The sequence below is a fragment of the Monomorium pharaonis genome, chromosome 5 (assembly GCF_013373865.1).
Source record: "Monomorium pharaonis isolate MP-MQ-018 chromosome 5, ASM1337386v2, whole genome shotgun sequence".
Classification (NCBI taxonomy): domain Eukaryota; kingdom Metazoa; phylum Arthropoda; class Insecta; order Hymenoptera; family Formicidae; genus Monomorium; species Monomorium pharaonis.
Window position 1 is genome coordinate 19,616,333 of NC_050471.1, and position 12,147 is coordinate 19,628,479.

The 12,147-nt window shown below is 34.5% G+C and overlaps 1 protein-coding gene across 1 annotated transcript in view; it reads right to left on the reverse strand.

Moving 5' to 3' along the window:
* Nucleotides 1–12,147, reverse strand: part of LOC105832592 (cilia- and flagella-associated protein 100) — a 106,425-nt gene that overhangs the window by 34,279 nt on the left and 59,999 nt on the right. The window contains exon 6 of the mRNA XM_012673688.3: nt 8,445–8,768. Coding sequence (XP_012529142.1) covers nt 8,445–8,768 — 324 coding nt within the window. The remainder of the gene's footprint in view (nt 1–8,444; nt 8,769–12,147) is intronic.

Consider the following 12,147-nt stretch of genomic DNA (forward strand, 5'->3'; position numbering starts at 1 on the left):
TTAGAGGCGCTGGAAGGAGAAGGGCTGAGACAGGAAGAAGAGGAAGTGGAAGAGAAGAAGGAGAGGAGGAGTATGCGAGAAGTAAGAGGAAGAAGCAATGGAAAGAGGGAAATTCAGCGGGACGGTGACGAAGAAAAGAGAGAGCTGAGAGAGAAGAGGAACGGACAGAACGATCGAGGAGAACAAAGGGGGAAGGGAGACGAACAGTCGGATGGAGAGAAGAGGGAGGAGAAGATGGGAGATGGCAAGAGCGGGAGGAGAAGAGAAGAGAGAGGGGAGGAAGGGAAGAGGCGGAGTGGTGCGAAGAGAGCTGGTGGCAGGAAACGAGAAGAAAAGAAGAGAAGGAGAGGCGAGAGGGTGAGGCGAGAAGTGAGAAGGAGAAATGGAAGGAGAGAAGAGGGAGGACAGGCAGAAGATGGCAAGGAGGAGAGGAAGAGCGCAAGGAGAGCAGAGGAGGAAGACAGAGATGGGAATAGGGATATTGGGGATAAAGGGGGAAGGGGGATAGAAGCATAGAAAAGGGTGGAAAGGGAAATGGAGAAGAGGATGAGGGAGAGGGCGGAAAAAGAGGGATGGGAAAGAGTGAAGGGAGCAGAGAGGAAGAGAAGAGTAAGGGAGGTAAGAAGAAACATAATATGGAGGGGAGTGGAGGGGGAGGGGACAATAGAAAGAAAGGCGATAATAGAGGGGGGGATCATGAAGAGGAAGCTGGGAAAGGAGGTGGAGATAGGAATGGTGACGGAAAGAGTGGATGATAGTGGTGATTACGGAGGTAGTGAGAGAAGAGAATAAAGATTGGTTGTTAGAGAGAAGAGCCGAGATTAAGAGTCGCTGAGAAGTGAAGTTAGACGAAAATCTGTCAGTGGAGGAGAGGAAAATCAGGTGGAGGATGCTGGAAAGGGCAAATAAGGAAAAGAATAAGGGAAAGAAAGTATACGTGGGAAATAGAAGTATGTGGGTGGACGGGGTAGAATGGGTGTGGAATAAAGGGAAAGAAAAGTGGGAGATGGGCGAGGGAGAGGAAAAAGGGGGAGGAAACTGTGAGGGATAAGAGGATGGAGGAGGAAGAGGAGGGAGGAGAGTAGCGAGAGTATGTTTTATGTTTTTATGTTTTTAGGAAGGGACAGAAGATAGTTGGGAGAGAGACATAGGGAGGAGAGAAGACTTGAGTGGATGGAGATGGTAAGACAGAGAGCGAAGGAAAACAGGGCGAAACAGGAGAGGAAGAGAGGCCCACTGAGATGCAAACGGAAAGAGCGATTGGAAAGAGGAAACCAGAGGAGGAGAGGCGACGGAAAAAGGAGGAGGAAAATGGTGGAGGAAGAATCAGAGAGGAGGAGCAGTGGAAGAGGAAGTAAAAATTTGAGGGGGAGGGGGGGCGTGCGGGGAGGGGTGGGGGGTATTAGTTTGTAAGGGTCGCATAAGGCCTGGTCGGGTCGGAAAGGGAGAGGTGTTTGTAAATTGTTCGGGTACGCTCCGTAGTTCAAAAGCGCCATTGTAACTCCTATTCAGGAACGCAATAAACCTTATTTCTTTAATTTATTTCTTATAAAATAAATGCATCAATGAGATATGTTACTGTACATCAAATAAAATAGTTTTTTATGACCAAATAGTAAATACTCAATTTCTAATAAAAAATGGGTTTCAATATATCAACATTATTAAATGTTTTGTAGTATATAACTTTTTCCTTTTTTTTAACAAAAATATTTATAAACACTAAAATTCCTTACAATTTATTTATAAATATACAGTAAAAACTTCGTGTAATTTATTAATTGCATACGTTATGTGTAAATTTTGATATATGTTGCGTGTGCTATTTCTCTTTGTTTATTTAAACTAAATTACATGAAATTTCACACACGTGTGTAAAACTTTCTAAATTTACACAAATTTATGTGTAATTTATTTTTACATACGAGTGTGTGTGAAATTTCTGCTCACACGATGTGTGTTTAAAATTGAAATGAGTATATAAAAATATATTTTTGCATTTATTATTTATTATTAATTTATATATATATATATATTATATATATTAAATTAAATATTTGTATTATCTGAATGTTTTCAATGACAAATTAAAAAATTGCAAAGCTGTTAATAACTATAGCACAGTTTTTACGATGGTATACAGTATCTCAAGCACAAAAACTAGTATAAATCACAGTTTCTATAGTACAGTAATCAGTGTGAATAATCAGTATATACAGCACAGCAATTATAAATGGTCATTTTCAGATCCACAGTAACTGTAGCATCAACATTCCCTTTTTAATTTTATTATTATTTAAAGATTTCTTAATATTCCAAGTGAAAAAAAATTAAATTTATGAGAAAAAATTTTTAATTATAAATAAGACTTATTTAAACATAAAAAAGTAAAATTTTAATATTTTAAAGGATCAAAAACGGTAGTAACTGGCTTAAGGGGCATAGTAATTGTATCACCTACCCTAAATGAATTTAATGTTAATGTAGGCAAAAATGTCAAGGTTTTCCATGTTTAAGCCGTGTTTTGTGGCAAAAGTTTCTCGCTTTTTTGTTTCAAGGATCAATAATTTCGGGTGTTCTGTCCTAATTAACGTATATCCGCATCTTTTTGCCTGTCTTAGTGAATGCAAAAGTTATGCCCTGTGTCGATAATGAATAAACGATTTGCAGTTTTTCATAAAAATGTGTCGAGCATTTTATTGGCATATCCTTCATAGAAAATATTACAGTGACTAAATTTGCAGTGATCTGTAGAAAAAAGTTTCTAGAAGGTATATCCTCCGTCAATATCCATGCAAGTGATGTCCGTGTATGGACAGGTTGTGCCCGATCTTAAGTGGATTTGGTTAGTTTCTAAATTTATGCGAGCATTGCAATAAGAGGCCAGAGTGATAGTTACTGTGCCTTGCAGTACGACATTGTTCCATGTGCCGTACAAATCAGAATATTGCGCGTCCGTACATCGGCCATCCGAGCTCGCAGATCCGGCGGACGTAGTCGGTCGAGTCGTAGTGTAGTTCGCTTTCAGGCTGTAGATGTAACTAAATTGGTACTAATGGGAAATATTCCGGTTGAGTGCATTTGGTGTGATCTCTCTAACGATCCGTTCGATTGAGGATGAAAAGCCGTTGTGCGGAATTTACGAATTTTAAATTTAGCCACCTTTTTAATTCGCTAATAAAATTTCTTTCTTGATCTGTTAATATTGTCTTGAGTGCTCCAGCACGCAAATAAATCTATCTACGAAAGCTTCCGCTATTGTTTTCGCGGTTTGATCCGGAAAAAGTATGCCCATGCTATACTTAATTAATTGATCTCCTTGCGTTAGAATGTATTTGTTGCCTCTTTTGGTCTTAGGTAAAGATCCGACAATGTCCATTGTCACTTTGTAAAAAGAAGATCTGGACGTGTCGGTGATGACCATGGGCTGTTTAGTTTTTACGCAAACTAGTTTTTTCAATTGACAATGCAGGCATTGTTGTATGTCTGCTTTTAGATTTTTCCAATAATATTTATGTTTAATTATGTTAATTTTTTATTTATGTTTAGATTTTTCCAATAATATTTATGTTTTATTTATATTTATTTTTAATATTTATGTTTATTTTTTATATTTATGTTTATTCCTTGTTTGACTTCGGATTAGCATTCTACTATTGTCAGGGGGATTGTAAATCAATGCTCTTTCTTCAATTTGCAGACTAACCGGTTTGTTTTGTTTCTCGTGTGTAAACGGTAGAGAGTCATTATTTTCGCCGAATGGATTGCCCTCAGGTAGCAACTCATCGTCCCATTTATTGTATGAAAGATAGAGTTCGAAATCTTTGTCTTCTTCTTTGTCACTTTCTTCTAACATTTTAGAAATTAGTTCTGCGTCTTTTAAATCATTCGGATCAAGAGTTTTGTGGTAATTGATTATGTTGCAATTTAAATCTTCGAATTCCACAGGGTTTCTTGACAAGGCGTCAGCGTTAACGTTCACCTTGGCTACCTTATATACTATGTCGTAATCGTATTCCGCTAATTTAAATCTCCAACGAAGTATTCTCATATTTGCATCTTATGCCTTTTTAAACCATAGTAGCGGTTTTTGGTCCGTTGCTAAGGTAAATTTCCTTCCGTGCAAGTACGGTCGAAAATGTTTGACGCAATATATTAGGAGTATAACTTTGCTTTCACGGTTTTCCAATAGATGGCTGTAGCGATAAGTGGTGATCGAAATAAATACACTGGCGCAAAAAAAAACGAAACAAAATTTTTGACCGATTTTGAAGCAATCTTCAAAGTGATGCAACTTTGCGAAAAATCTTCCAAATTACATGTACTTTTTTTTAAATTAAAGGGCCAAGACTCTACTTTAAAAATCCCTACACGAAAGTTTGATTTGTTAAGTGCGAACCTTTTGTATCGCATGAAAACCAAACATGTGTTTTTTAAATGAAAAAAGTAAAAGTTTGTTATTATTTTGCACAAGTTTCTCGTTAAAATCTTGCTAATATTAATTCAGATTCTTAAAGTTCATTCTTTTCTAAGCAATTAAAAAAAAGACATGTCGATACGATGTTTTTTGTTGATTGCACGCGAGTTTGAAATTTGCACTGCATTTTAAGGTATTTTAGCAAATAAATACGGTATTTTTTTAATATCATGAATTTTGAGTATCAATATGATATTGCACATTAATTTTATTCGTGTTGAACTCAATCATACCGCCGTCATCAGAGTGACACGATTTACACCACGTGGAAAATAACGATCGGATTTTGTACATCATGTGGCCCTGAAAAGGCTGATTTTTTAAAATAAAATTTGAACTTTTATTTTTTATGTATGAGTATGTGTATATGTATGTTTACGTGTATGTGTGTGTTTATGAGTATAGATGAATGTGGTCTTCTGTTGACTTCAGTGAAATTGGTGCGTCAGCTATCCGTTATAATCAGATCAGTAAGTACAAATTTCCACCGATGAATTTCAGAGCCACATGATGTACAAAATCCGATCGTCATTCTCCACGTGGTGCAGATCGGGTCACTTTGATGACAGCGGTATGATTGAATTTAACATGAATAAAATCAATATGCAATATCATATTGATACTCAAAATTCATGATATTAAAAAAATACTGTATTTATTCGCTAAAATACCTTAAAAAGCAGTGCAAATTTCAAACTCGCATGCAATCAACAAAAAACATCGTATCGACATGTCTTTTTTTTAATTGCTTAGAAAAGAATGAACTTTAAGAATCTAAATTAATATTAGCAAGATTTTAACGAGAAACTTGTGCAAAATGATAACAAACTTTTACTTTTTTCAATTAAAAAACACATGTTTGGTTTTCATGCGATACAAAAGGTTTGACTTAACAAATCAAACTTTCGCGTAAGGATTCTCAAAGTAGAATCTTTGCCCTTTAATTTAAAAAAAAGTACATTTAATTTGGGTGATTTTTCGCAAAGTTGCGTCACTTTGAAGATTGCCTAAAAATCGTTCAAAAATTTTGTTTTATTTTTTTTGCGCCAGTGTAGATTGTAGACATCATATAGTAAGCTTAAGCATTTGTAAACATAACGCCATCGAAATATTAATCGATTTGTGTCTGCATCATAAAGTTATTCTTGATTGAAAATGTCAGCTTACGAGCCAAATTCTCGTCATTTGCGGAACGTTTTAATTTTTTGCTTCAATATGAAAAAATCTGCGGCTGAGGCTCATCGAATGTTCTCAAATACGTATGATGAGGCCATTATTAAGTGAAAGACTACATAATTATAAATATCCGTCCGGACAGGACACCATAGCATAATCGACAATTTTCGCACTTTTTTAGTCGCCATATTGAATCCATGATATCAAAAATTATGTATTAGATCGAAAATCAATTGCGAATGTCAATCCCATTATTTTCAGCGAAAATAAACTGTTAGTTATCCGTTTTTGAAAAATGTAATTTGACAAATTTGAAAAATGTACTCCTAAAGTACAACTATTTTGTGTATTGATGGTTGCGAAAAGAATTAAAGTTTCATATTATTTTGATATGAAAAAAAATATTGAAGAAAAGTTTTTGCGATTTTTTCTCATTTTTTTACTTAAAAATCGCAATAACTTTTTTAGACTTTATTTTATATAATTTTTGACGATAGATTCTAAAAGAGCGTAAAATGTTACGTAAAAAATAATACTCTTTAAATTTTTCCTTTTAATGTTGCAAATAAAATTGCTGAAAATTATATTAAAAATATGTTACTTGGGCGTTAAGGGGGCCGTCTACATTAGGAGGCCAAAATTAAGCACCTTTATTTTTTTTTTAATGAAACTAAGCAATGGATTTTTCTGCGATTTGTATCACTTATTGTGCATGTCTTTAGATATTCAAAACAATTTTTATTACAAAATTTTATTCATTTAATTATAAGTTGTAAGCAAAAATGCACAACTACCTTGAAAAATTCCTTTCACACTGCGTACAGGATAACGTCCTTTAGAATCGACTGAAAGAAAAAAAACCAAAGTTTTTTGTAAAGTTTATGACTATAGCTTCTAAGTGAACCTAAGAAAGCCATACATTTATTATAAAAAATTGATAAAAATGGCATTTTGAAAAAAAAAATTGATTTTTTGTGACAAATTTTTGACTTTTTTTAAATAACTTTTTTTTTAACATGACTTTTAATTTATATTTTAGGTTCACACAGAAAATAATTTAATAATCTTTAATTAAAAAAAAAATAGAAGTGGATCTGTCCATTAGTTTTTTTTTAATCGTGTACGCAGTTTCGAAAAAAGTGGTTGCGAGAAAAACGCGTTTAAAGTTTTCGATCAAAGAAAAAGGTTGATAAAAACTTGCTATGATTTGACCGTGCAAACCGATGCCCAAAAGTCTCATAACAAACACTATACGATGATTAATTTCATAACCAGTATGCCGTAATGGCCCAGAATGAATAAAACGAATATCACACGCGCACTTAACTGCAATTTTAAAACCAAGCCCGCGGCTTTCTGCTTCTTCAAATGTTATATTACGCTTGCAAACTTTACACATAACAATATCCGTAATGGCTGAGAAAACATTGACAAATTCAATTATTCTATAAAAATAAGTGAGTTTCACACAAACATCTTCATTGGAAGCTGTTGCCAATTTACGAGCCGACGCGCTTTCTTCTACGGACTCGTTGCTCTTATCGCTGAATTGATTACCGTGAAATCGTCTCTTCTTCGGCCTTGACGTTCGAGTTATATCATTCTTTCTTTTCAAATACGAAGCCATTTTTATAATCACTGATTAATTGACAAAACTAAATAACTCAACACTGAAAACACAAAATACGTGCGCGCGCGCGTGTTGATACAATTTGAATCTATACGGTTCAAAAACACATTGAAAGAGTGTGCACGCAGTGTAACGTACTACACTTTCGCTGTATATGATGCTTTTAAGAACGCCAACAGGTATCTTTTCAAAGACCGTTAGGGATTTTTACTTGCCGTCCCGCTCGGAGCGCTCGGAACATGCACTGTACGTACTTATTTCGACCTGATACAATTTGAATCTATACTTGGGATTTTAGGAGCATGTTCTACGGATGAAATACTATCGATTTAAGCAAAAAAAAATTCGATTTTTTTGACCATCTAATGTAGACGGCTCCCTTAATAGGCTAAAAATGCGACAAAATAAAAAAAATCTTTTGGGTGTAAAAACTTAATTGTTTTAAGATTTTAACTTTAAGATTAAAAACTTAAGAGGATGCTGGATTGCCTCTCAAACTTGATCGGGGTCGGTAATGTAGAATCATTTGTGCTCATCATTAATGAGATTTCGTATATATTTCTTTTATAGATTTGAAAATTCTTTTCTAGAATTAAAGTACACATATTGATATCAATCTGTGAATTGGATTTTATATCGAGAATGAAAAAAATTTTTTAGATTACTCTACTTATCAACTTTTTCCGAATCCGCACTCACACATACATATAAAATTTTCAGATAAATTATTCTCTTATACCAAAGTTTTTAGCTCATTTCTAAAAGCACATTATTATTGTTTCCTGTAATGACAACGGTGCATAACAGTTATTTTGTACGTATAGAGTTTTTAAAACTTAGTGCTGCAGATTAAAGTCACGAAACGACTGTACAAAAGTATAATTTTCTAATTTTTTCTGTTTTTTACATGAAATTGTAGTTAGCCACCGTTATTGTTTGTACTTTAATTCTGGAGAAGGATTTACAATTCTACGAACTCAATTAAGAGCCAAGCTTATTAGAAAATAATTAGCATTTAATCGGTAAAACAGTCGACTCTAGCATCCCCTTGATTATTTAAAATGTTAATTTTGAAATTGAAAAACTAAAAAGTTAAAACTAAATTTAAAACTGTCCTAAAATTTATGAAAGAAAGATGAACGTTTAATATAAATTATTTACCTTCCTAGCGGCATCTTCTGCATCTTTTATATCTTTTATCTCCTGCCGAAATCCTTCTCGCTCACAAGTACGGACAATTTTGCATGGCATATTATCTAGCTGGAGATTAAGTTCCTCGTGGATTTTCTCAATCCATTTCATCATTAAAAAGCTATCGAGATTTGCGTCATTTGGACCTATACAACTCTCGTAGGTATCTTCTACAAAAACGCAAAGATAGAGTACCTCTTCAGAGCAGACTAGACGTCGGAAAACATCTCGGAGAAGGTAATTAGCATATTCCTCGAGATTTGCTGCTCTATTTTCTGCCTTGGTAATGGAATTCTGTTGAATATATTAATTTGTTAAATTAATTATTAATTACCCAGCTAGCAAAATGACGCAAACTTTGCGCGAAGTTTGCCGCAAACTCGAGCAAACCTTTGCAACAAAATTACGACAAGGTGTGTCCGCATTAAGCTTAGCTTTTGCTGGCAAGGCTTGTTGTAAATAGTATGACGCATATTTTATGCAAATAACAGGGTAAAATTTACTAGTAAAGCATAACAACAAATTTACAGCAAAAAACAAGGCAAACCTTGCTGTACACAATATGATAGCAAATTTGTGGCAAGAATAGAGCAAACCTTGCTGTACATAGCATGATAGCAAATTTGTGGCAAAAACAAGGCAAACCTTGCTATGCACAATATGATAGCAAATTTGTGGCAAGAACAGGACAAATATTGTCGAAATTTAGATCAACAAAAATGATTATTAGACTGAAATATTAGACTGATTAGTCCAATATCAAATGTGAATGGTGCAATCGTACTTGGTTCTCTGTTCTCAACGAGCCCCTTTTATTAATCCAGTAGGTAAATCTTTTTCACGAGAAATGCGCCATCTCGAGATAGATAGTAAAGTCAGAAATAAAGTTTAAAACTCGATAATGCAACCCCGTTATTTGCATAAAATGTGCGTCATACTATTTGCAACAAGCCTTGCCAACAAAAACTAAGCTGTTTATGGACACATCTTGTCGCAATTTTGTTGCGAAAGTATGCTCGGCAAGTTTTATTTTGTTCTTGCTACTAATTTGCTGTTATTCTGTGCTTAACAAGATTTCCTGTTTCTGTCATAAATTTATTGTCATGTCGTGTAGCAAGGTTTGCTCTGTTATTTGCTTAAATTTTACATTTTATCGTGTCGGAACAAATCTTGTAATTTCTATACGTAATATTTATGTACAAGTCTTTCTCTGTTATTTGCAGCATCGTGTGATGAAAACTTTTGCCGTAAATTTGCTTGAAACTTTTAGAAAACAAAGCAACAGACAATTACTTGTCATAAAATTGTTGTCAAAATTGAAACAATCCTTGCTGTAAAGCTTTCACGATATGTGATTTTAACAGACCTGACTAGCTGGGTACACAGGCACATAAAAAAAAGTGGTTGGTCCGGCGGACCAGATTAGTCCTTATGTATTTTGGCCTGCTAAATCCGAATCCAAGGTCAGGATTGTAAAGTTAGCTCATATTTCTTAACCTCAAAAAAAAATTTTTACATGTTGGTCCAGCAGACCAGACTAATCTATCTTTATGTATTTTGACCCGCTGAATCCAAATCCAAAATCAAAATTGCTGAATTGGCTCATTTTTTCTAATCTAAAAAACAAAAATTTTTTAAATGTTGGTCCGGCGGACCAGACTAGTCTATTTTTATGTATTTTGACTCGCTCAATCCAAATCTAAAGTCAGAATTGTTGAATTGATTTATTTTTTCCTAATCTCAACAAAATTCTTTTTAAATGTTGGTCCGGCGAACCAGACTAGTCTATCCTTATGTATTATGTCCCGTTGAATCCAAATTCAAGGTCAGAATTGCTGAATTGGCTCATTTTTTGGTAATTATTTACAATAGGTACTTTTCCGAATTTTGATATTTTTTCATAACTTTCTTGGTAAACAGATTTGTTGTGACTCCGACAACGATAATTAATCGGAAGAGCCCCCAAAAATAGCTCCTGAAAGCTACATCGAAAAAAATAGGCGCTTCTGTTTAAAGCAGCCCTACCGGCAGAACAATGTGGAAACAAACGATTGTAGCGATTTCTACCCCAGTCGGGTACAGCAGAGAACGCGTGGGCGTGGGAGGGGCTCCGCCCCTCTCCCTGCACCTCCTCCGTAATTTTTCCTAACCTAACCTAACCCAAACATTTTAAAGTCGCTATTTGGTTAATGCAAAAACATTGGAAACGTATAGCGTGGAAAGTCGCAAACCTATGTGGTATTGTACAAGCGTGAATATCGTTTACTTTATAGTGGCACTGATATCATGTATCGTACTTATGAAACGTAAAGTAAACAACGTCCACACTTGTATTCGGAAAATACATACTGTAAATAATTACCCATTTTTTAACCTAAAAAACAAAAATTATTTTAATGTTGGTCCGGCGAACCAGATTAGTCTATTTTTATGTATTTTGACCCGCTGAATCAAAATTCAAGGTTAGAATTGCTGTATTAGCTCATTTTTTTCAACCCCAAAAAAACACCTTGTAAAAGCAGTTTGGGTCACAAATGTATAATCCAGAGCGTGCAAGCTTGCGTAACCACATTACCCAAGGAAAATTCAATATGTATGACAAGTCTGAGCTTCTGTGAACAAATAGCATAGAAAATTTACTCCCTTTTTCTATTATATATAACTCTTTTATTCTCGAAGGTTTGGATTAATGAACAAACTGAAATCTGGAAGTTACAAGTCTGAAGAGTGAAAACTATTTATCGATTCTTCTGAGAGAAATTTGAAAGCAGTGTTGCTATAAAATACTAATGTATATGGTTCCATTCCTGCGCACTCGGTAGTGATAAAAGAAGAGTACACAAACTTGAAAACAGTTCTTAAAAAAATTAAATACACAAGAACATAGATGGCAAATTTGTGGGAATCTGAAAATTTTCACCATATTATTGGGTCAACAATCAGGTTACACAAAAATCCGTGCTTCCTATGTAAATGGGATAGTAGAGATCGAACGAACTATTACATAAGAAAAAAATGGCCGACAAGGACGCCTTTGCAACCTGAGTCTAAAAACATCATAAATGAACCGTTAGTTGAGCTTTCAAAAGTTCTTCTTTCACCTCTTCATATCAAATTAGAACTCATAAAACAATGGATAAAAGCTCTGAATAAAAAATGACGGTTACTGCTCATCAGTACAGACTTATATTATCAACTTTAATATTCATGTAATTATCTATATAATTTACACACGCCAGAGTTTCACTAACTATAGTTTCATTAATTGACACGAATGTTTAATGCCGAAACATCTACAATCATGATTCGGTGACACGAGTCACAAATGTATGGTTAATTGTACTTGATAAGGGCCTAAAGCAGGAGCTGAAACGTCGTATTTGTAACTATCTAATAAAATTTGCCAGTTGTGTCAACTTGAAGAAGAAATTAGTCTCATTTATTGCAAATCATCACTGGCGACTTTCAAATCACACCGTTAACTTTGCTGAATAAAAAAAATAAATGCTACCAGTATTTACAAGAAAAAATTTTCAACATCTTTGATGCAAAATTGCGGGAAACAATTTTCGATAAACTTCAAATACGTAAAATGTTGAAAGACGACAATTCTGTCACCAAAATGAATGAAGACGAAAGAGCAGCATGGTTGAGTTTCAAAGGTGTCACAGAA